We start from the raw sequence: 22,492 nt of genomic DNA, 5'->3' as shown, positions 1-22,492 counted from the left end.
AAAATATAATGGGTACCGTTAGCTCACTCAGCACGAAGAAATAAGGGGTTAAAGTTTTTGCAATGCGTTGTCAAAATACTTTTGTCCTCCATTGTATGTATATTTACACTTAGCGATTTGTTTATGTTAATTACACAACTCTACAAGAAAACAGTTTCAAATATTTGTTAATCTCTAGTACAGTAATTAATAATACAGTGAACACTCGATAGTTAGACTAGTTACTAAAACAGTTAGCTCTATATAGATTCCACATTCATATACTCTATATATATACCTAATATATGTAAGTATATATGGTCTGGATCGGTATTAACAGCCTACTTGTTGTAGTTAGCATTTATTCTGTGTCTCTCTTATGCCATTTATGGAGCGATAAGAGTTAATGCGACTTTGACCTACAATTACCTGAGTAATTACTGGCTTTACGGCTTAATTACATATTAATTACACCATTCTTGGTTTAATTAGTTGAGTAACTATAGGTTTCAGCATTTTTAATGTAAAAAATACAAATTAAATTTCCGAAAATAATGTCAATTACTTAAGTAGTTGTCTTAAAACTCCTTTCGAGAATTGCAGTAATTAGCACAAAATCTGAAATAAGTCAGGTTATACAAATATTGTTTTCTTGTATTAATTTGTGAAAAACAATAATTGCTTGTAATTAAAAGGTAATTACAAGTAGTTACGGGTAATTACAAGTAGTTACTGGTAATTATTGCAAATTGCTGCACATAATATCTACTTTTAAAGCCAAAGTCGTTGTCGCTGTGAAAGTGGTAATGTTCGTATTGGACATAGGGCGCTTATAACTAATTTGCATACAGCTAGAACCTCAATTGACAAGGTTTACGCACTGCAAGTGCAGACGAAACGAAGCGAATACAAACACTGTAATTGAGTTAGTTTTGTGGCTCTTTGGTCGTTATTCCGAGGAATTTCTTGTCTGTGGTAGTCGAGCAGGCTACAGCTAATGAGTATGATGTATAATTTATATATATAGATATATAGATATATGTGTGTGTGTGTGTTTTTGACTGGAGCATAGCTTAAATCTCTACTAAAGAGCCACATCGCGATACTTGCGATAGTCATCGGACTCATTGCCCAGGGACAATTTGCTGTTGGCTGTGATGTAGGGATTGGCATAGTTGGCATAGCCGAAGCCGCCGTAGTACTGCAGGTGCTGCTGATGGAGCTGCTGCTGCTGCAGCTGCTGGGAGCCGCGTCGCTGCACTCCGAGCATTGTGCAGCTGCCCGTTACGCTGCAGGCCGAGGGGCGGCGGTAGAGATTGGACGCTGCTGCTGCGGCCGCCTGCTGCTGTTGCTGCTGCAGCAGCATGGCCAAGTAGTAGTGCTGCTGCTGCGTGTAGTTCTGCAGCAGATTGTTGCCATAGGCAGCCAGGTCGTTCTGCACCTTGCTAATGCCGTCGAGGTTCTCCAGGGAGATGCAGTTGCGCGCCAGCTTCTTCTGCTGGCCATGTCGCTGCTGCTGCTGGGCGGGCGGCGGCGTCAGCTGCTTGGGCTCGATGGAGCAGTAGATGGGATCATTGCTGGCGGAGCCAATCAGCGAGGGCGGCGACGGGCGGTGCGAATCCTGCAAATTGTGCTTCAGGTCGTCTATGGTTATATTGAAGTACTTGGCATTCTTGTCCTCCGTGTCCAGCACGTGCCGGGGATTGTACATGCCGGGCAGCGTGCAGCGCAGATCCATCAGCGACTGGGCGCGATGCCCCTGACTCGAGCTGCTCCGCTGGCTGGGCACATACTGCTGGGGCGCAAACATGCTGGCATTGAACTCGTTCTGCGAGCCAAACATCTGGTTAGCTCCGCTGCCCAGGGGCAGCTTCGTCTCGTCGCAGAGCTGGTAGCCCGCGTTCTCGAAGCCACTCAGCCGCTGGCTGGAGCGCCTCGAGTCCGCCTTGGTCATGGGCACGCTGGGCGCCGGTGTTTGCAGGGAGAGGCGGGTCGCCAGGCCTTGCAGCTGATTGAGCACCTGCCTCTCGCGACGCCACTTGATGCCGGTGGGAATGACGCAGATCAGAGCCAGGCAGTTGATGATGAGCCTTATCAAATAGGAGGTGAGCTCCGTTAGGCCGTGCACCGACTGCAGACCCTGTGAATGGAAAGTTGTCAAAGTTGAGTAACTCTCTCTCACTCTCTCTCTCTCTCTCTCAGTTACTCACCCAATGCTGCGTGGTCATTAGCATCACTAGCACCAGCTCCGGTATCGACATCAGCCCGATGACAGCCGACCAGGCGAATAGGGGCCAGCAGAGCCCACTCACTAGGCCATGGATCAGAATGGTCGTCGCCACAAACATCACAAAGTACAGTGTGCACAGCGTATAGGCGGCGAAGGGCAGCTCGCCGTGGGCCTCCAGCAGCCACGAGACCTCGCACGAGAAGGCGCCCAGGTAGACAATCTGTGCGGCAGGTGAAAATCGATGCGAGAAAAAAGCGAAAACGTAAATCAAATAATTTAAAGAAAAAACTAAACGGAAATCTCTATATAAAGTGGAGCTGCAGATGAAGCAGCGGCCGATGCTGTAGCTATACGAAAAACAAAACAAAAAACCGGAGACACATTTGCGCCGCACTCATCCATCAATCAATTAATGAGTCTTGTCCAGCTGGTCGTCCGTCCGTCCGTCCGTCCGTCTGTCCGCTTGTGTCGATTCGTCTGTCTGTTTGTCTCACTGTCACGAAGAGTCGCAAAAAGAGTTGAAACGATTTCATTTCATTTTCACTTAATGGCGCAAATAATAACGAAAAAAGAAAAAAACCATATTGTGGCCAATTGATAACGGTACCCACAACAGTTTATAGAAGAAAAAACTAACAAGAAGCTTTTAAACGGCTCCTAAAGACTGGCCAATACTTGCTCAGGTTTAAAGAACTGAAAGTCTGGAAGATTGGGGATCTTTGTTTTATGTAATAGATTATATTGTATATTATATGTGTGTAATATATTATATTATATATACGAGGTATTGCCTATTCCAAAAAAGGAAACTACTAAGAACAGCATAGACTTATAGATACATCAGCCTACTAGAAGCCTCTTCACTTCAGAGATCAGAGAAATCTTAAATTAAACTTTGAATTTTTGTCATATAATGTAAATTTTACAGGGTATATATACATAGCAGGCATATCACATTTCTCTAACTCTATCTGTCAGCTAACTTCTCTATCAGCTCTGCTCTCCAGTTGTATCCCTCTCTCTAAATATATCTCCCTCTCTCTATAGTTATCCCCCTCTCTCTCTATTTGCTCTACTTCCGATATCACAAAAGTTCTTTCATTAGAGTTTCGCCCAAGCTAATATGCTCATTCTCTGAGTTTTCGTAACGAGTGTATATATGTGTAAATCATGAATTGGTTTACTTACCAGCAACAGGCCCGCCGCCACACAGCAGATAATGAATAGATTCGCCTTTATGAAGCGCTCCATGATGCGTTCGTTCCAAAAGTTTTGTATGCTATTGCCGTTCCCGTTCCCGTTGCCTTTGCCTTTGATGCTGTTGCTGCTGTTGCTGTGGCTGTTCTTCTTGTTGCTGTTGTTGTTGTCGTTGTTGTTGTTGGTGCCAGCGGGCCGTTTCGGCTTCTTGAACGGGGACGGTGAATGCGTTTCACTGGCCTTCTGATAATTCATGATCGTGTTGTTTCGTCGTTTGTTGTTGTTGGCCAAAAAAAAGAAAATAAGCTTTGATTTCGGTCGGCCTTGGCTTTGGCTGTTCGATGGTGGCTCTTAGCTCTTAGCGTTTGGCTGTTGGTTGTTGGGTCAGTGGTGCGAGGCGATGACAAGCTAGTTCTAGTTCTACTTGGGATGCTTTCTTGTATGTTTCAATGATGAGTTTCGTGGCGCTGCGAATGCGAAAGCGTTAAGCGGCCTAATTGAGGCTTGTCATGGTATTTTGGTTTTTTCTAGTTCCTATTTTTTTTTTTTTTCTGTTAAGTTGCCCCTGAAATGGAAATGCAGATGAGTGTTAATGTGTAAGTGAGTGTGCGAGAGTATGTATGTATGTATATGTGTATGTATGTGTGTGTGTGCATGCCTAACAAAAGACTTAGGCAGCGAACTTGTTTCGCGGCCAGCTAACGGCATGCTGATAGAGATTCACATTCAGATTCGACTCGACGATTTTCACTTTTTCTTAAAACAATATTTGTTTGCGCGTTCGTTGCCTCAGTCTTTGGTTCTTAGTCGTTTGTTGGCCAAGTTGTTTGCGTTCGCTGTTTAGCCTAAGCGATGTTTGCTTGAAAAGTTATAGACCAAGTCCATTGATACTAGAGGTTTGATGCCGAAGTACTATATTTTGTTCTTCCAAGGTAAAGTCCTCTTGCTGTGGCATATCAGAAATAGACGGGGACTTCTTTCAATTATTGAACAACATTTGAGTGCAAGTTTGTTGCTTAAGTCTTTATAATTTCAACAAGTTCGTTGTCTAAGTATTTTTTTCTAGCCAATCCTTTTGTCTTCTAAATCAGTACAGACTGTAGCCGGCAAATAAGTGTGCCACGCTTTTCATCTCATCCTAATCTAAATCTGTTTTCAAGTTTGTTGCCTAAGTCTTCCAACAAGTTCGTGTCCTAAATATTTGCTTCCTCGTAGCTCGTTGCTCAAATCGCTCGCAAATATTTACCGAACTTCGCCCTGGCAACACAAAACAATATTTGCTTGCAAGTTCGTGACCCAAGTCTTTATAATTCTAACAAGTTCGCTGCCTAAGTCTTTTGTTTAGCAGCACGCGAATTTGGGCTCAAATAATTGACTACTTATGTCATGACTTATAGCTCAGCGCTAAATGCTCAGACAGCTAGACGAGCGCACAAAAAACCAACACGCACACACCTGTGACACACACGCACAGACACAGGTAGAGTCAATTAATCGTGTTAGCGAACGCCAACGTCAGTTAACGGCTTAGTCAGTCATTTGGTAATCTGCCTTTAATAGTCAACGAAAACTGCGTCGTCATCAGAATTGGAGCCTCATTCAATGCCGTCAACAGGTGTGCCATCAACCCAAACATAATCATAATCATAATCGTCTTCAAGTTGCGTGGGTGACAAACGTCGGCCCAATGCCAATGGGCCGGATATGCGCGCGCCTTAAGTGCTTGGGTCAGCGGCCCGAGGTGGCCCATTGAGAATTCTGCACCATCAGCCGCTTTCTTCTGTCCAACATAACTGCGAACGTTGCTCAGTTGGCCAGCAGAAGTCGCGCTGTCTTCTTCTTCTTCCTCTTCTAATTTCTTTAATTCTCGTTGGCTATGCAAACATTGCGAGCAAATTCTTTTCGGCTTGTCCGGTTTTCTTTTTTCGGGCAATCCGTTTGAATAAAACGGGTTTGTTTATTATTAGCCATTAGCCAGCCAGCCAGCCAGCCAGCCAGCCAGCCAGTCAGCCAGCTAGCCAGCGGACCAGCTGAAAAATTGTTATCTCGCTTTGCGTATTACCTCCGAAATGTGTTAAGTGAAATAGGCGAGCGCACGGGTCCCACTGAACGGAAGCTGCGTTACGCTAATCTAGCCGCACCTCAATTGCTCTAAGCGTTCAATTACTTAAATCTGCCGAGAGTTGTGCAACAAATCGCTCTGTTTGACTTTTGAGTGATAAGCTGGAGTGTTGTTTATATAAAGCTCTGATCTATCAGCAGATGAATGTGTTAAACATATTCGCCGCATTCATTTCTGTGGTTATTTGGAGTTAGATAAGGCAGATATTGTTTTTTTTATATCTTTCATAAATATTTATATGCAGAGAAACGAAATTTTGTGTTGACTTTGGAATGAGATTCAGGGGTAGGTGGTTTAGTTTTCTACAGAGTTTACTTTTAATTTGAGTTGCGTTTTGTGCTGGAAATTTGGTGTATTATGCCAATATTTTTCAAACACAAAAGAAAACGCTATATATTAGCTTTAGCTAAGGAGTTGGTGCTACCAAAAAGTAGCTAGATATATGTATGTTAGAATAGGATAGACGAGCTTTAGATGTTTTGTAGCTTCGCCTGCCTTATGTACCTTACCATTCATATATATTCTATATATATTAGTTATTGTAAGCGACTTACTTCCGCTTAGGCCTGAGACTTGATTAGGTTTAATATTAGTTATTTTTATGGATTATTACCCTTTTTTAAATTTTCGGCTGGGATTTATATATATGAGGCACGAAAAGCATACAGCACGAACTGCTTATGCATCCGAATGAGCAGTTCCATGAAATATTTTCTTGATATGCTTTAGAGACAAGACAGACCTGCTTAACTTCTTGTCTATTTAGCACTTATCTAATAGTTGATTTGCATGAATCAACAAACTCTTGTTTTGGCGTGTGCCAGCCTCATTTAAAAACTAGTGTGTCTTTTAAGTAGAGCCGCAATATATATATATTACTTATATAGTATTATAATCACACCTGTGTGTACATAGTGTTAAATTTAGTAATAAGTATTACAGGTCTGCATCATTATATGTATAATGTATATATACTTTGAATGTTAGTATGCATGCATATATATAGAGTCTTTCTTTAGAACAGTTCAATTAGTCAAACACTGCTAAGACCTCTGCCAATTTTCAGAGGGGAAAAACAATAAAAATCATTGTTAGGCCTAAATAGTTGTTATACTCAATTTAAAGGCAAGTGCAAATGCCTGCGCAATGATGTAACAAAAAGCTAATTGTATTCAGATATAATATAGATATATACGAGGGTTGTTTAAACAGTAGCATTGAAGAGGGAGCTAAGCAAAATGATTGAAATAGACGCTAGAGAGTGCAAATATGTAATATCTAGTGTTATATTACTTTGAAAGAGATCAAATAGACATTCATTGCAATGAATAGTTTTGGAAAAGAGCTGAAAATGTTCAATACTTTTCTAGACTTTCCGTATTTTCTATACTTTCTATACCTTCTGTGCATGCATATACTCTATATAAATAAAAAAAACTTTGTAAGTAGCTTTAATTGATTGTTTTGATTGTTCATGCATATGTCGTAAATATTGACAGATTAGAAAGCATATTTGTTGTTATTATTGTGTTGCTGTTGCTGCTGTTGCTGTTGCTGTCGTTGCTGCTGTTGCTGTTGTTACTGTTGCTGCTGTCAGCTGCAATAGTTGAAAATTAACATTCGCCCATCGAACATTGCATGCGGAATGTAACGACCTCTTGAGCCATAATATGAATTGAAAGACAGCGCGCCCTTGACTGACACGCCCCAAACGCCCACCTTTATAACCCTGTCTCTCTGTGCGCGTGTGTGTGTGTGTGTGTGTGTGTGTGTGTGTTGGCATCTGTAACACTGCACAGCGTGGTTTTTTGGTATTACAAAATTTATGTAGATTCCGCATAATTTGCTGTGAAAAAGGCGCATGTCGAAACAACAATTCGCATTGTGTTATATGTTAGACATATGCCATCTCTTTCGGCGGCTATTGCTGGACTCTTTCGCATGGAATTAAATATCTAAGTTGTTCATGATGTTATGATTGTTATAAGCTCAGGCGCGAGTGTAAATCGTTGCAGTGGTGCAGCTGTTGCGTGCTGCGACTGCAGAGGTGAGTTCAATAGCATCCACAACAACAACAACGACAACTACAAACAATAATAAACCATAAATAATCACAATATGAAATGAGTGAGGCATGAGTGTGGTGCATATGCTTGAATAGACAACAATGCAATGCGGCGTGTTTAAACTATTATGCAAATCCTGAATTATGTTGAAAGGAAAGCAACAAAAGCAGCAGATAGGAATTCCAGCTAGTGCGTTAATGCGTTTCAAAATGTAATAAAAATATATGCGTATTTCTGTATAAATATATACATTTGTATAGGCATACACATCCATGTTGTTGTTGTTGTTGTTAATGTTGTTTGTGTTTGTGTGTTCGATTTGATTTCGTTTTGATGGGCTTACCTTTCACTCGATTGCAGTTTAATCCGTCGTTAGTTGCAACAGCCACAAAAAGCGTATGATATATTATGATGGTACGAATGCGAGTCTCTCGCTCGCTCTCTGTTGTGTGTGGGCAAAGAAAACGCAGAAGAAAGACGAATTGTAGAAATTATCGTTCAAGCAAGAAATGATTTCACATGCGACACGGCCCGGGCCGGGCCTAAGATACACTCCCAGAAACTACGCAAAAAAGTACGCATCAACAAGTGGATGGAGGGTGCGACTAGCAGATGCCCTGGAACATTCTGTGTTTTCCGTTTTGCGATGGAAGCTGAGAATTTATTGTTCTAGATATGGACAGACCTTAAGAGGCCTTGTATACCCATGTATATCCAGTATACCATATAGGCCGTCTCTACCTCTTAAAGCTTTCGAGTTATCCTTAACAAAGATTTCAGTGTTCTTAGAGACTTTGTTTGAGAAAGGTATCAAAGGAACTTTTCTACTTCATATTTAAGGACTGAGTGTCTTTTGAGCTTATATTAAACAATTTGATAAAGTATCAAGTATAGATCAACATATATTTAATGCCCTTTTAATATTGTTATCTCTAAAGGCTGGCAAAGAAGTCTGAGAATTCTAGCTAAAAGAAAAAAAAAAACCCAAATAAAATAAACTTCATAAATACCTAAAATAAAACCACTGCTCGATTTGTTCATACAGAGTTCTATTGTATCTCTCTTCATAAACAATATACCCTGTTTACGTATTTGCAATGGATATCATAATAACAACAACGACGACAATGTTAAGCGACACATAAACAACAAAAATTGCTGAACGTTGAGTCATGCTGAGGGAGAAGTCGTCGTCGCCGTCGCCGTCGTCGTCGTCGTCGTCGTCGTCGTCGTCGTCATCGCTGCTGCTGTCGCTGTCGCTGTCTGTTTCTGACTGTCGCATGCAAATGGAGAAACAACAACAGCAACAAATGCAGCAAAAAGGTGACTTCAGTATGTAAGAGTGTGTGACATATGTGTGCCAGGAAAAAGACAGCGAACAACGAGCAGCGAGCCGAGAGCAGCGGAAAAGTGCTTAAGTAAGAAAAGCCCGCGCACTTGTTCTGACACTTTTGCAAGCAGCGCAGCCCAATTAAGACTGAAATCGTATGTAAAAAACGTGTTTGTTCATTAAATTCATTTCTTGTAATTCGCTTTTTAATTTGTTTCTATTAAGCGCGACACTCGAAGCAAAAGCGAAATGCACTTGAGCAAAAGCGAAACAAAAAATCACAATTTAATTGCGTTTTAATTGGACAACGAACGGACAAGAAGTCTCCAAATAGACGTGAGAACGGAGTGCGCCTCATGCGTGGTCATGCAAATAGTTACACGCACACACACACACACACACACACTTACACACTCGCTGCCAGATAACCGTAACGTGCTGCGTCTAACGGTAACGGTTTAAGCACAACGCGCGCGCGCGCGCTCTTCGAAACAGTTAAAAGTGAAAATCGAAATGACTTAGGCAACGAACGCGTTGTCTTCCTCTTCCTCATCGACCAGTTCTCATATAATAAGCAATCGACGCGTCAGCTGAGCTCAGCGGCTGCCCCACAACTGAATTGCGAGTTGACTCTTTGCCCGTTTGGTTGCGGCTCTGCCAGCGTCGCTGACAGCGCCGTCGACGTCAACGTCAGCGTCAGCTGTTCGCTTATTGAAATCATCTTCGTTACCCATTGCCAGTGTGTACCAAGTGGGGTATATTGAATCGATTTTTATATGGCAGGTATACTATCAGTGTACAAACCCCATTGAAGGATATACTTACGTAACGTCTCGGTGCTAATTATATGCATAACAGTGTATTTATATACGCTGTATACCCTATATATATACCCTATATACCCTGTCCTGCATATAATGAGCAAGTATTTGAGCTCAGCTCTCAGCAAGTTTGTGTTTAGCTAGGGTATGCTCTGGTCGATCACGCCCCAGCTATTGTTTATTGTCTCTTCCCTCTGTTCACACGCACTTTGTCGCTGCTTGCAGCGCTGCCTGCGTCGCTGTCGACGTCGCGCACCTTCGTTCAAACAATTAAGAAAAAACTTAATTTCTAGCTGGCGCTGCATTTGCATAATTTGATTGTCGAGACAAACCAAAACAATACTCGTTAAGATTTTCTTTCTTTCTGTTGCTTGCTTCTTGTTTCTTGTCTTTTGGGCTGGCTAACGGGATGGCAGACAAATGGGCCGAGGCTGTCCATAGGAGAGTTTCTGATCCAAGGGCCCTGAAGTTGTTCTAATTAAGAAATAAAAGAAGCGCATTTCTTTTCCATTATTTCTTTTTATAACTGCGTTTTTTTTTTGTTTTTTTTTGTATGTGTGTGTGTTTTGTTTGCCTTGGACATTTTGAATTGTGATTCGTATAAATTCATGCTTGGGGTTTGGTTTGGAAAACATAATTGATTGAACATTGATCAATTAGTAGTTCGTTTAACAAAAGCTTGAAGAAAAATGAGCCAACTAGCTGTCCTTACTTCAAATAACAGTTAATGGTATGTATGTGTGTTTATATGAGGCGGAGTGAGCTTACGCTCAGGCTGCCTCCTCGACGCCCTCCTCTGGCTCTGATTTGCCCTCATCGAACATGGGCCCCAGCTGACCTATGCGCTTGATTTGCTCCATTAGATCGGCTATTTCGGCGGTGCGGTTGCGGAACTTGCGCAAAAACAAATAGCCACGCAGCATCTCATTGTCCAAGACGCAGCTGCAAGGCGGAAACAGCAAAGGATTAAAACTGAACTGAGCTAGGGATCTAGACACTTACATAAGTGCCGCTGCGGCATAGTTGCCCGTCTTCTCCAGCTGATCCAGCCACTTGTTGATAATAGTCTTAATGATGGGATCCGTGGCGGCCAAATGGATGCGCGCATTGATCAATGCCTCCTTGAAATACTCATGCTTCAGCAGCATTTCAATGGCCTCCGTTTGCATGTCGACAGCGAGCATATACGTTGCTGCATGCAGTATGTAGCCCTGCTCCTCCATTTGCTGGGCGTAGGCCTTGCAGCAAATTTGCCAGAAACTGGAATGGAAATGGAAATGGAAATGAAAGCAATGAGAAATGACAATGGTGTGCGGGCAGCAAGAGGACGTGCGCGACTTACACATAGGAGACAGCGGGCGCTAGAGATATATGCCACTCGTTCAACGTCTTATTGGCAATATGCTGCTCCAGTTCCTCGCGCAATTTGAATGTCGTAACTGCCAGATTAACTGGAGCAATGTCCTTGTTGTTTGACTGCTTCAAATTGCTAACTGAAATCAGGATGAGGATTAGGATGAGCTATAAAAATAGAAACAACAGTATATTATACTAACGCTCTGTAGCAACTAGCTCCTTGGCCATGACTTTGGTGCTAAACAGCTTCGACATGAGCACCGACTTGTCTATCTTGGCAGCATCCTCGGTGAGCACTATGGCCAGTTTCTCCAGAGCGCTCTTGTTGAGCTCCTTTTGGGCGAGGCAGAGGCAGGTGCGGCTATGCTGTACGGGATAAGTCGCAGCATGAGTGAGGGATTAGAGATCGATGATCCAGCTACTTACAGAGAGAAAAGTGTTCGGCGCACTTTGTGCCTCCAGCTGTTTGCACTTCTTGCACTCGAGCGCATTTGTATTGGTGCCCTTGGTTTGCAGACTCAGAGCGCCCATCATGGACTCAATCGGTGGCTGCGACGGTTGCTGCTGCTCTTGTTCCTTTTGCTCAACTGATTGCTGAGCGTCCAGCTCCGGCTTGACTGCCTGCCCACTGGCAGCAGCTGCTTGATTGGCCTTGCGCTTCTCGCGGGACTGACGCTTCCTTTGTGCAGCGGTCAATGTGGGTTGATTGGGCTGTGCGTTGGATTTGTAAGCCCAGTGCAGCTTGCCTATGGGATCCAGCTTGGAGCGTATCTGCTTTTCGTTGCTGGCCAAAGCCTCTTTGATGCTAACCAGTTCGAGTGAGAGTGTCTTGCCGCCGCACATAATGATGAGCTCATCGGAGGGCAGGAACAGACCACTCCACATGGGGCACTCATATTTGATGATTAGCGGTGGCTGCTTCGGCTCCCTGGTGCTCCACATGCACACCTTGCCCTCAATATGGAAGCTGAGCAGCAAATGTGCATGCTGATTGCTCCACTTGACCGATGCAATGGACGCGCACGAATCGTTGTCCGTGAACTTGTGCAGCTTGGTCCAGGTGCGCGTGGCTAAGTGCAACTCCAGCACATAGATCATACAATCGTTACCCGCCACTGCAAACACATTCGTCGCCACCGGACTGAAGGCTATATCAGTGACATAGCGGGCAAAAAGCGCTGTACAAGGCAGTTGTTCAAACGAAGTTCTACTATGTAACTGAAGCAGACCATTCTCTGTGCCAATCAAGAGCAAGGGTCCACGCACATTCAGAAAACTGGGACGCTCGATATGCTTCATCAGTAAGGCCTCTGAAAGAGAGCGAAGAAGACGAAGATTAGAAGTATATTCAGCAAGGGCTTTGTGAAGGGAGAGAATTTGATTAGACTTCATTCAGAGAGAGAGGTGGAGCGAACCTATCGCGACATTAGAGAACTCGTTAGGGTTATGTTTGAGTGAATGAGAGAGAGAGAGAGAGCGAGAGAAGGGTCGAAGTATCGAAGTAGATTAGAGTAACTTTGATTTGATAATCGCTCAAAGCTGTTGCCAGGGACAACTTGTTTGCTTGCTCAAATAACAAAAACAATCAACAAGGCCGAGAAGTCAAATTACATTTCACATTACGCTCAGTGTGCACACAAAAAGCTCATAAATTACTAGTTGCATTAGATTAACTAAGAGACGAGGGCAACATGTCGCATACTCATCAAAAAGCACTCGACGACATTTGCCGGAGCATCGAGTCGCAGCTAGAGGAGCGCGACATCGAGGTGGACAGGGAATTCATAGCCTTTGTGGTGCATCTGCTCATTCGAGACGTGCGCCTCGGTCTGTTGAGGACAGACTTAAGTAAGCCAAGCACATGCCACATCAGGGCGTTCGTCAACAATGTTATCAGCGGTTTTCTGGATGACACCGACACGACCATGGCCAACCTGCGCTTGTCCTGGATCATGAAGAAGGGCCACGGCATCAAATTGTCCTACGTGCGCGAGCAATACGAGAAGGACTATCAGCAACAGCTGAAGCGACTCATTGACGACATCCTGCAGTATCCAGAGACTTGCAGCAAAGTGCAGCTGGATCAATTGTTCTCCAAAATGCAAGTTTTCATTGTGGCTACCAACCATCTGGGCTGTCCCAAGAACCATGTGCTCCTCAAGCTGACAGCCAAGGCGCTGCACAGCGTCATCGGCCGCAGCGACCTACAGAACTATGTCCTCAAGAAGAAGTATCACAGGCAGGAGTATCTGAAGCGGCTGGCCGACACTGTCGCTGGCATTGTCATCTACAACAACGACGGACCCGACGGCGATCGCGAAAACGTTCGAAATAGTGGGTGCAGATAGACCTCATTTATGTAGATTCTACCACACATTTGATCTATTCCCTCATCTCTGTAGTAATTGGAGACCTGCAGATGGCCCAAGCGAATACAAATGCCGCCTTTGATGCCGCGCTGGAACGCCTCAAGGAGCTCAGCTCCAGGTGCCAGACAGCGATTAGCGAGCAGTTGCAGTTCGACTGCAAGGAGACGACGCTCTACTATGGCGTGGCCCTGGCCCAGCTGGATCGCATCAATCAATTCACCATCACGTTCAATATGCTGATGCGCTGCTTGGTTGCGCTCCAGAGCAGCTATGAGCACACGACGTATCTGCTGAGCGTGGAGACGGGTCGCTACGACTGTGTGGTGGCCAAGATCAACGCAACACTGGCCATGCGCACCTCCATTGAGTCCGAGTTGATATTTGTAAGTATCAGCTGGAGTTGCCCAGGTAGATCCTTGAAATATCTGTTGTTGCTTTGCAGCCGCACTTTGTCTACCTGGCCAAGGTCTGGGCGAATCTCAATCACTACTTCAATCACATTGTCGAGTTGAACAAGCTGCGTGAGCGTGTCGAAGCCCAGATCACTAGTGGGATGGTGCAGCGCTCGAAGGAAACGATTGCGGAAATCCAGGAGCTGGCCAAACGTCACAGCGAAATGCGTAAATGCAGCTTCAATCAGCGCATGGACACGTTGAAGAAATTTCAAACTGATGGCAACTTCTGCAGCCTCGCTCAGGCGGACATTCAGGAGTTCTGCGCCCTCGCGATGGCCGTGACAAACGGACTGCTCCTGCCAGCCAAGGTGGTGCGCAAGCTCTGCATGAACGTGGACATTAAGTTTGGCTTTCAGGACGAGACCTATGCCCGCATAGGGGAGCTATGGTTCGAGCGCTTCATAACCGCTTTACGACAATCAATCTTTAACAATGCCAACTTGGTTCTGCTCTTCCAATTGGATCATATACTGATCGCCAAAGAGCTCCAGCCAGTGCCCGCGGAGCCGCCAAAGACGAAGGATTTCATAGGGCAAACCGAAATGGTAGTTACGAACGACTTAAAGCCGGCCAATTGGATAAATGTGACATGGAATGCCTGGGACTACCATCGAGAGACAATACATCTGGCCGAGATACGCAAACGACAGACGCGCGATACCCAGTCGACGATCACGTATGGCAAGCGCAATGCACAGAACCAAACGTACAATGTGCGCCATCACTTGCGTTGAGGATTCACCTTGATTTGGTTGTCGCGCAGAGTACATGCCCACCATGCGATTTACTATAAAGTAAATGTAGTCCTCCTTCCACACCAGTGAGTAGATCTCCTTCTTCTGCACCGGACGAAACGTGTTCTTCACTCGCATCCGCTCCACATCAAGTATGCCCACCTGCATGAAATTTATGTTAAATGTAGTTCAATCAATGTATGTGTGTAAATAAAGAGTTCGTTCAGTTCCACGTACAATGCCATCGGCGGTGCCATAGGCCAGCTGCAGGCAGTCTGGGCTCCAGGACAGGGAGTAGACGGCGCTGTTCACATGCACGCTCTCAATGGGTATGCAGCGGTCGGTCAACTTGGATATGTCGAACATTGCAACGCGTTTGTCCGAACAGCCCAAAACAATTCTAGAAATTTAGCAGAGATATGAGATGAGTTTACTTCCGTACGATAATAATCCGAAACGAACTTACTTGTTCATATCATTGGGGCATTCGGACATCGCGCGCACGCCGTAGGCCAAGCAGCCATAGACGGCGTTCACCTGCCCAGTTAGAGGGTTCAATAGGAGTACACGTCGGTTGCGCATATTTAACCAGATCTGCGGATATGCGGCGCTGGCCACGCAGCATATGATGTCCTGCTCGGAGCACTTGTGCAGTTGATCTCTCGTGATTTTGTAGCGACGTGATTTGGCCTCATAGCTTACGGCCCAGAAGCACAAATTGTTACGACTCAGGGAGACGATTGTGTGGTCGTTGAGCCAGTAAAGCTGCTTGGATTTGGCTGCAAGGAGATCATGTAATCTATAACTGAAATGTAGCTATCCAGCTTCTCACTTACCTGTGGCATTTGACTTGCTATAGTTCTTGGCGCAATGTTCACCCGTTCGCGTATTCCATATCATAATAGTATCGATGTCATTGATGGAAGCCAGGAGAATGTCTGGACGGGGAGGCAGAATTTCTGTGGAGCAATAGCTCAGCGTGTCTACGCTAGTTTGCTTGTCCAGGGGTTGGACGTTGGTTTGCAGCTGCTGCTGCTGTAGCTGCGGAGATTCGGTTGGGGCATCGTGCACCTCGGCTTGGTGGTAAATATGATGCAGCACCTCACGCTTGGGCTTGGAGGCTTCGCCATCGACAATGACAGCATCATCGCTGGACGAGCTAAACTGTATAACCTCCAGGCTGCCTTCGCTGGCGCTCTGCAACTCCTGCTGATCCCTTTCGGAATTGTGGCTGCTATCGCTGCGTGGGCCAGTTGTGCCTGTTTGCTGGCAGTCCTGCAGCGTAACCTCCACTTGAGGCTGATCTTTGGGACCCTGGCGATGAGCTGCCATTTCCACTTTCAATGACTCGCAGGCCTCCATGAAATCGAGACTCGCATTATTGGCTGGCTTCTCGAGCCCAACAAAATCACCACAATCATCTGAGGATTTGCTGGTCAAACGAGGACGCACGCTGGCCGGAGCACCAAACTCCGATTCCAAATGATCGTAGTTGTATATATCAAATATATCATCTGCCTCGGCTACTTTTGACTTCGCAATACGCAACTGATCAGAGTCTGCTTGCGGCTCTTCCTGGTCCTGCTCTCGCTGTTGTTCCGGCTGCTGTGACATTTCCCGCCAGGCCAGATAACAAATGCTGGCATTCCGGCCATGTCCATTCAATTTATGCACAATGTTCATTTCATTTAAATTACAGATTAAAATTGATCCACCTGTGGTGCCCACAGCAAATATATGCTCATCGTATGGCGAGCAGCTGAGCACGCTTAAATTATGATTCCGTTGCGATAGGAAGGTGGGCCGTCGGAAATAGCTGTTGGAGGCGACGCAGTAGACGACCAAATTGCCTGCATCCATCGATAATATATTGCCATTGCATATATAACTCATTAGTACATTCAATTGTGGATGCAGTCGCGCATCTCGTGCCTCATTCGGACGTTGATGCGCCGTATGTCCTTTGATCGCCACGCCCATATCACAATCCCAGACGAGAACGCTCCAATCCTCACCAACAATGGCAAATTGCTTGTCATGAGCATTTGATACAATTTCTGATTTATGCTGTTTGCCCCACAGGGGGCTGACATCGAGTCCACTGATGGTGATGCGCGAGGACATGGTTTTCACTTCTCGATCCTTCGCATCCACAGCCGGTATATAATTGATGCATTTAAAGCCGCTGTAGAGCAGCCCGCCATCGGGCGTCGCGACTGCAAGCGGCGTTTGTACGCAGATTGGCGTTGGCACATTATTGATAATTACTGCCCGTTTCATACTGATTTCATTAATTGACAGTTGAGAAAAGAAAATGGAGAATTTTTACAGCGGATTGCAAATCAGCAACTGATGTTCAGTTCTTCCTCCTTCCGTTTTGCCCTCCCAAACTTTCCAGCACTTGTTATCAAATATATTTTCAAAAGGAATCATCCTTTGGTATTTTTAGTTTGGTATTTTTAGTTCATGCATTATTTAATGGTTTGCTGCAGCTGGGCATACTGTTTTTAATCACATCTTTTATTGCGAATGGTAATACGCAAAAACATATACAAATTGTGAAAATATTAAAAATTATTTACTACAGGGGATAAAAAACTTTAACTATGGATTCCAAACGTGAGAGAAAGTCGTCTTTGGTATGTGCATAAATCATTTAGTCTTGGTAGACTTGTTTTTTTGCTCTGACCAACTTCCATTGTTTACGACAGGCTCCACTTTCGCCATGTCCGATTCCAGACATAACGGATGATGAGTTGGTGACGATTTCGGTGCGTGATCTGAACCGAACTTTGAAAATGCGTGGACTCAACCGGGAAGAGATTGTGCGCATGAAGCAACGACGTCGCACGCTGAAGAATCGTGGCTATGCGGCCAGCTGTCGTATTAAGCGCATAGAGCAAAAGGACGAATTGGAAACAAAAAAATCGTATGAATGGACAGAATTGGAGCAGATGCATGAAGACAATGAACAGATACGCCTAGATGTTAATAACTGGAAGAACAAATACAAAGCGCTCCTACAATTTGCTATTCAAAACGAAATACCTATCCCAAGCGAACTGGAGGGCTGCTGAGTGCTGGCAATGGAATTACATTAAAATTATTCGCATTCCTGTTTCAGTTTTAAAATATAAGAATCAAAATCAAAACACCTGTAACCATAGTACAATAGCTGGAATTTGATTTGTAACGCACTTAAACTGAATTTAATTTTTAATAAACATTTGTATACGAACGATTTGTTCAGACACTCTGTTTGAAATGTCACAGTGAATGTCAACGTAAATACGTGAATGTCAAAAAATTTAAGGGAACAGCTGTATACGTATGTATATTATTGTTATGTATTCATTTTAAAGACGCAACCTAAACTCATTTTATATGTATGTACATACATATTTATATGTGCTAGCGGTGCAAACTTTTTTTCACCAAACATATAAAAAAGCAAAACCTAATAAAGGCTACACAGAACTAGACACCAAACCATGCCGTCATGGCATTCCGTCGCTTTGGTAAATCCCTGCTATATGGCTTGCCACTAGGCATCACGTTCCTCGATTGCGTCGGATATGTGGCTAGAGTTGACGGTAAATTCAACAGTGAATATTTCAAAAACAATGAATGGTTCATTAAGCTTTTTTAATTTCAAGGCACTTCTATGCAACCCGCACTTAATCCCGTGGCAGAGGAACGCGACTACGTATTTCTTTTGCGCTGGGGCATCCACAACAGTGCTGTGGAACGCGGCGATATAATCTCACTAATCTCCCCCAAGGACCCCAGTCAAAAGATTATCAAACGCGTGGTGGGAATGCAAGGCGATGTCGTCTCCACTCTTGGCTACAAGCACGAGATTGTGCGCGTACCAGATGGCCACTGTTGGGTCGAGGGTGATCACACGGGCTACTCTCTGGACAGCAACACCTTCGGTCCAGTTGCATTGGGTCTGATGTCCGCCCGAGCGGTGGCCATCGTTTGGCCCCCAGAACGTTGGAGGATATTGAAGAATGAGCTTCCGCGACGAAGGCGACCGGTGCAGGTGGCTAAGGCCAATTACTACAACTAGGCACAAGACTGAAGAAAGAGACAAAGCTGTTGGTAGCCGCTAAGTAGCCACATACACATACTGTTTGTACATATATATATTTTATTATCGGTTTTGTGTTCAATTGGTATCGTTCCTTTACGCAAAAATAATGTTTCAAAATTTTTAATGCTGTAGGACTATAAATCTTAATAAACTAGATACCATTACATTTAACATGACATAGTTCGCGGTCGACGCAAATTCTAATTAGAAATGAAAATGGTTGGAAATTGCTTAGCGGATTTTGAGCTCTTGTAACAGTTGTAATTTAAAACAGCAGTTGTAATTTATATAATTATGTAATTAGATTTTGGTTGACATAGCCGAATTCGTGCAGCACTGAAAGTGTCTGTTTGAGGGCCACTCCAGCGCGTACGATTTCATAACAGCCCGGATTGGCCAAGTCAATGACTGTAGAGGCCAGCCGTCGCTCCTCTGTCTGTCCGATGCGACCGGCATCAAAGATGGCGCCCAGCTGCGGCCAAAGCGCCTGGAATTCGATGATTTCCAGGCTACTGGGTTCACTGGAACGATTTGCGCTGGTTAACGCCAAGGGTTGCTCGTGCCACCTAGCACACAGATCCCGAATGAACTGGAAGTCGGGTATGCGTATACCGATTTTGCTGGTGCTCGGGTTTAAGTAGCGATTGCTCAGATGCGGCGTATGCTCAACGATGATGGTCAGTGGCCCCGGAAGCAGCCGAGTTAGCAGCTCGTCACTCAAGTGGCTCGCCTGACCATAGCGACGCAGCGCTGTAATATTGTTCACACAAATGGCCACCGGTTTGTGTTCGTCTCTTCCTTTGATTTCGTACAGACGCTGAATGGCCTGCTCATTGTTGGCATCGCATGCTAAGCCATAAACTGTGTCTGTGGGCAACGCAATCACCTTGCCCAGCTGCAGGCATTGTTCCGCCAGCTTTAAGGCATTTAGCGACTCCGCCGAACAAATTGGAGTCGCCTCTACTTGTTGCTTATGCATGCTGTTGCTGCTGCGAGTCCCTTGGAGTCGCCTTATTAGTAGATTTTGTAAGTAGCGCATCAGTTCTAATCTCTCCAATTGTGGCCGCATTGATGATTACAGCACTTGTAGAATGTCGTCATAGGTTCATCCGCTGACCTGGTTTGTATTTGCATGAAGTAGGCGCGTTTGTGTGAGCAGGACGGGCATTCAGCATCCGTTGAATCAACGTTCTCCCAAGCCGCAACGCCACCCAAAACGTGATCAACTTCCTAAAAGAAATGAAATGTAAACAAAGTTGGAAAATTGTGCTTTTGCAAACCTACCTTCAGACGTGGGTACGTTTTGGTGGTTATCTTCCGCTTGATTTTCGATATGAAAGGGCACGTGTTGCACGTGAACCTATGGCTGGACGTATCTTCTTCAATAATTAATATATTGCCACAAGACGGGCAGAAGAACAACATTGCGAAATGCGAGCACGTTTGATCAACTGCTAAGTTAACAGACTTTGCCTGCTCGATTTAAATTGTTATCGATTATTCAGCACTGACAGAAGCAGCCATCTTAGGCAAATTTCATGTATAGTTGGTTTCATTGTAAATTCAATACAAACAAAGATTGTGAGCTGTGAGATTGTTTGAGAGAAGAATTGTGTGTGTGTTCAGTATTTTAGAGTGCTCGATGACATAATTAACATCTCATCGGTTTGGTATGTTGTGGAAATTTTATCGGGGCTGACCCACAACTGCTAACTTAACAGAGCTCGATAGACTTTGCTATCGATATGATTTTCTGCAAACGTTAATCAACACCGACCAGCAGCGAACACAAAATAAGCCTATTTTATAAATATTGAATGAAATTATTAGATTAAGGCAAAAATGTCAGCTGATGTACGTGATATTTTAGACATTGAGCGTGCTAATACGCCCGAAATAACCCGAGACTCATTCCTTGCCACGAAAAAACGTAATTTTGAGCGGTAAGTAGAAGCATACAATGCTGTTTGAACCGCTTCTCTAACTTTTTTTTTTTTTTTTTTTTTTGCAGTACAAAACATGCTTCCCGGCGTCCGGAAGGAATGCACCGCGAAGTCTTCGCGCTTCTGTACACAGACAAGAAAGATGCGCCTCCTTTGCTACCGACAGACACTGCACTGGGCATCGGTGCGGGCTATAAACAAAACAAAGCCCGGCTGGGCATGAAAAAAGTGCGCAAATGGGAATGGGCACCTTTCTCGAATCCCGCTCGTAACGATGCTGCTGTCTTTCATCATTGGAAACGTGTCAGCGATGACTCCACAGACTATCCGTTTGCTAAATTCAATAAGCAATTGGATATACCCACATACACCATGACCGAATATAACGCGCACCTGCGAAATAATATCCAAAACTGGAGCAAGGTGCAAACGGATCATTTGTTTGATCTAGCTAGACGGTGAGTAGACAAAATACCTCAATAGGCATATACTCATGCTCATCTCTTTTCAGCTTCGATTTGCGCTTCATTGTTATGGCGGATCGCTGGAATCGCCAGCAGCATGGTATTAAAACCGTAGAGGAGCTCAAGGAGCGGTACTATGAAGTAATTTCACTGTTGGCCAAGGCCAAGAATCAGTCCGTTGAGAAGAAAACATTCGTATACGATATTGAGCACGAGCGTCGTCGAAAGGAACAACTAGAGAAGCTCTTCAAGCGCACCACACAACAGGTAGAAGAGGAGCAAATGCTGATCAATGAGATGAAGAAAATCGAGGCGCGCAAAAAGGAACGCGAACGTAAAACTCAAGATCTGCAAAAACTGATTTCCCAAGCAGATCAGCAAAACGAGCATACGACCAACACGCCAAGCACACGCAAATACGAAAAGAAACTGCACAAGAAGAAGGTGCACCATCAGCCACGACCCTCCAAAGTGGATTCGGTGGTGAACGCCATCGAAATTGGCAGCAGCGGCATCAAATTTGCCGATCTACGCGGCTCTGGTGTATCGCTGCGTTCGCAAAAGATGAAACTGCCCGCCAATATAGGACAGCGTAAGGTGAAAGCGCTCGAGCAGGCCATACAGGAGTTCAAAGTTGGTAAGCTACGAAACTATTGGCGAAACAAACTAAATGGCGTTTGGATTAACTGAATAACTCCATCTTATAGATCCCGCACCACCACCCACTGAGGAAATATGCACTTCCTTCAATGAGCTGCGTTCGGATATGGTTTTGCTCTGCGAACTGCGCACTGCGCTCTCCACCTGCATCTATGAAATGGAGAGCTTGAAGCACCAATACGAGGCTGCCTGTCCGGGCAAGACGCTCAATATACCGCCCTCCTTGGTGCCCATAAAGAGCGAAACTTTGGAGCCCAATGCAAACTAGGCGAAAAGGCAGCTAAGTCCGCGGAGGATAATGCGCACGTCTCACTAATCAGCGCACGGACAATAACAACAGTTGCACTTAACCCGTTTGCCACTCGCTATATTTGTGCATGTGCGCTACTCCCAGTCTAGTTGGTAGAATAAATAGAAAAAACAAAAAGCAAAAAGAAAACTGTGTTTTGCAGCAATCACAGATCACAGATCACACACGTATATATACATATACATATTTATATATATATGTGAAAATCAAGTAGCCAACGGTCAAATGGAGTGTGAGAACTTTTTTCTTGCTGCCGCTAGCTGTGATTTATTTACCTCTTTCCATCTTTCCAGACGCTCATGGCCTTAGTTTTCTTCTCTTCTCTTGCACGTATTTGGGTTACGCTCGCCTGCCCAAATA

General features: G+C 44.5%; 8 protein-coding genes across 8 annotated transcripts; 4 read left to right on the top strand and 4 right to left on the bottom strand.

The window, feature by feature from the left end:
* Positions 1–96: 96 nt before the first annotated feature.
* Positions 97–9,556, bottom strand: LOC6578388. Its single transcript, XM_044011129.1, has 5 exons — positions 9,335–9,556; positions 7,938–8,036; positions 3,398–3,971; positions 2,190–2,429; positions 97–2,119 (listed from the first exon to the last, which is right to left on the bottom strand). The coding sequence occupies exons 3-5, from the start codon at positions 3,659–3,661 to the stop codon at positions 1,064–1,066; spliced, it is 1,560 nt and encodes a 519-aa protein (XP_043867064.1). The 5' UTR covers positions 3,662–3,971; positions 7,938–8,036; positions 9,335–9,556; the 3' UTR covers positions 97–1,063.
* Positions 9,557–10,334: 778 nt separating this feature from the next.
* Positions 10,335–17,058, bottom strand: LOC6578386 (protein rigor mortis). The gene is made up of 9 exons (XM_002004263.4): positions 15,496–17,058; positions 15,126–15,438; positions 14,897–15,059; positions 14,668–14,821; positions 11,528–12,411; positions 11,302–11,467; positions 11,088–11,238; positions 10,748–11,005; positions 10,335–10,687 (listed from the first exon to the last, which is right to left on the bottom strand). Exons 1-9 carry the CDS (start codon positions 16,937–16,939, stop codon positions 10,516–10,518), a joined length of 3,705 nt encoding a protein of 1,234 aa, XP_002004299.1. The 5' UTR covers positions 16,940–17,058; the 3' UTR covers positions 10,335–10,515.
* Positions 12,579–14,895, top strand: LOC6578387 (cilia- and flagella-associated protein 206). The gene is made up of 3 exons (XM_002004264.4): positions 12,579–13,435; positions 13,504–13,853; positions 13,913–14,895. Exons 1-3 carry the CDS (start codon positions 12,793–12,795, stop codon positions 14,657–14,659), a joined length of 1,740 nt encoding a protein of 579 aa, XP_002004300.1. The 5' UTR covers positions 12,579–12,792; the 3' UTR covers positions 14,660–14,895.
* Positions 17,059–17,149: 91 nt separating the features above from the next.
* LOC6578385 (transcription factor MafG) lies at positions 17,150–17,900 on the top strand. Its single transcript, XM_002004262.4, has 3 exons — positions 17,150–17,191; positions 17,247–17,298; positions 17,371–17,900. Exons 2-3 carry the CDS (start codon positions 17,266–17,268, stop codon positions 17,734–17,736), a joined length of 399 nt encoding a protein of 132 aa, XP_002004298.1. The 5' UTR covers positions 17,150–17,191; positions 17,247–17,265; the 3' UTR covers positions 17,737–17,900.
* LOC6578384 (mitochondrial inner membrane protease subunit 2) lies at positions 17,896–18,926 on the top strand. The gene is made up of 3 exons (XM_002004261.4): positions 17,896–17,987; positions 18,075–18,252; positions 18,316–18,926. The coding sequence occupies exons 2-3, from the start codon at positions 18,159–18,161 to the stop codon at positions 18,729–18,731; spliced, it is 510 nt and encodes a 169-aa protein (XP_002004297.1). The 5' UTR covers positions 17,896–17,987; positions 18,075–18,158; the 3' UTR covers positions 18,732–18,926.
* On the bottom strand, positions 18,761–19,824 carry LOC6578383 (yrdC domain-containing protein, mitochondrial). The gene has a single exon (XM_002004260.2). The coding sequence runs from the start codon at positions 19,822–19,824 to the stop codon at positions 19,048–19,050; it is 777 nt and encodes a 258-aa protein (XP_002004296.2). The 3' UTR covers positions 18,761–19,047.
* On the bottom strand, positions 19,800–20,279 carry LOC6578382 (DNA-directed RNA polymerase III subunit RPC10). Its single transcript, XM_002004259.4, has 2 exons — positions 20,040–20,279; positions 19,800–19,985 (listed from the first exon to the last, which is right to left on the bottom strand). Exons 1-2 carry the CDS (start codon positions 20,178–20,180, stop codon positions 19,800–19,802), a joined length of 327 nt encoding a protein of 108 aa, XP_002004295.1. The 5' UTR covers positions 20,181–20,279.
* Positions 20,280–20,493: 214 nt separating this feature from the next.
* On the top strand, positions 20,494–22,259 carry LOC6578381 (DNA methyltransferase 1-associated protein 1). Its single transcript, XM_002004258.4, has 4 exons — positions 20,494–20,698; positions 20,767–21,156; positions 21,210–21,799; positions 21,870–22,259. Exons 1-4 carry the CDS (start codon positions 20,598–20,600, stop codon positions 22,088–22,090), a joined length of 1,302 nt encoding a protein of 433 aa, XP_002004294.1. The 5' UTR covers positions 20,494–20,597; the 3' UTR covers positions 22,091–22,259.
* Positions 22,260–22,492: the final 233 nt, after the last annotated feature.

Source organism: Drosophila mojavensis, unplaced genomic scaffold (assembly GCF_018153725.1).
Source record: "Drosophila mojavensis isolate 15081-1352.22 unplaced genomic scaffold, ASM1815372v1 contig_80, whole genome shotgun sequence".
Lineage (NCBI taxonomy): Eukaryota > Metazoa > Arthropoda > Insecta > Diptera > Drosophilidae > Drosophila > Drosophila mojavensis.
Note: the sequence above shows the minus strand (reverse complement) of the source record. Positions and strands in the feature narration are given on the sequence as shown.

Bases quoted from the DNA above. Each gene is read 5' to 3' on its own strand.
- LOC6578388 (XM_044011129.1), bottom strand. From the start codon at position 3,661: ATGAATTATCAGAAGGCCAGTGAAACGCATTCACCGTCCCCGTTCAAG. The intron at 2,430-3,397 runs GTAAGTAAACCA...CCTGCCGCACAG, and splicing joins TGGCGGCGGGCCTGTTGCTG to ATTGTCTACCTGGGCGCCTT. The intron at 2,120-2,189 runs GTGAGTAACTGA...TTCCATTCACAG, and splicing joins TAATGACCACGCAGCATTGG to GGTCTGCAGTCGGTGCACGG.
- LOC6578387 (XM_002004264.4), top strand. From the start codon at position 12,793: ATGTCGCATACTCATCAAAAAGCACTCGACGACATTTGCCGGAGCATC. The intron at 13,436-13,503 runs GTGGGTGCAGAT...TCATCTCTGTAG, and splicing joins TCGCGAAAACGTTCGAAATA to TAATTGGAGACCTGCAGATG. The intron at 13,854-13,912 runs GTAAGTATCAGC...GTTGCTTTGCAG, and splicing joins TTGAGTCCGAGTTGATATTT to CCGCACTTTGTCTACCTGGC.
- LOC6578386 (XM_002004263.4), bottom strand. From the start codon at position 16,939: ATGAAACGGGCAGTAATTATCAATAATGTGCCAACGCCAATCTGCGTA. The intron at 14,822-14,896 runs GTACGTGGAACT...AATTTCATGCAG, and splicing joins ATGGCACCGCCGATGGCATT to GTGGGCATACTTGATGTGGA. The intron at 11,006-11,087 runs GTAAGTCGCGCA...TTTCCATTCCAG, and splicing joins GCGCCCGCTGTCTCCTATGT to TTTCTGGCAAATTTGCTGCA.
- LOC6578385 (XM_002004262.4), top strand. From the start codon at position 17,266: ATGGATTCCAAACGTGAGAGAAAGTCGTCTTTG. The intron at 17,299-17,370 runs GTATGTGCATAA...TGTTTACGACAG, and splicing joins GTGAGAGAAAGTCGTCTTTG to GCTCCACTTTCGCCATGTCC.
- LOC6578384 (XM_002004261.4), top strand. From the start codon at position 18,159: ATGGCATTCCGTCGCTTTGGTAAATCCCTGCTATATGGCTTGCCACTA. The intron at 18,253-18,315 runs GTAAATTCAACA...TTTAATTTCAAG, and splicing joins ATATGTGGCTAGAGTTGACG to GCACTTCTATGCAACCCGCA.
- LOC6578383 (XM_002004260.2), bottom strand. From the start codon at position 19,824: ATGCGGCCACAATTGGAGAGATTAGAACTGATGCGCTACTTACAAAAT.
- LOC6578382 (XM_002004259.4), bottom strand. From the start codon at position 20,180: ATGTTGTTCTTCTGCCCGTCTTGTGGCAATATATTAATTATTGAAGAA. The intron at 19,986-20,039 runs GTAGGTTTGCAA...CATTTCTTTTAG, and splicing joins AAACGTACCCACGTCTGAAG to GAAGTTGATCACGTTTTGGG.
- LOC6578381 (XM_002004258.4), top strand. From the start codon at position 20,598: ATGTCAGCTGATGTACGTGATATTTTAGACATTGAGCGTGCTAATACG. The intron at 20,699-20,766 runs GTAAGTAGAAGC...TTTTTTTTGCAG, and splicing joins AAAAAACGTAATTTTGAGCG to TACAAAACATGCTTCCCGGC. The intron at 21,157-21,209 runs GTGAGTAGACAA...ATCTCTTTTCAG, and splicing joins TTGTTTGATCTAGCTAGACG to CTTCGATTTGCGCTTCATTG.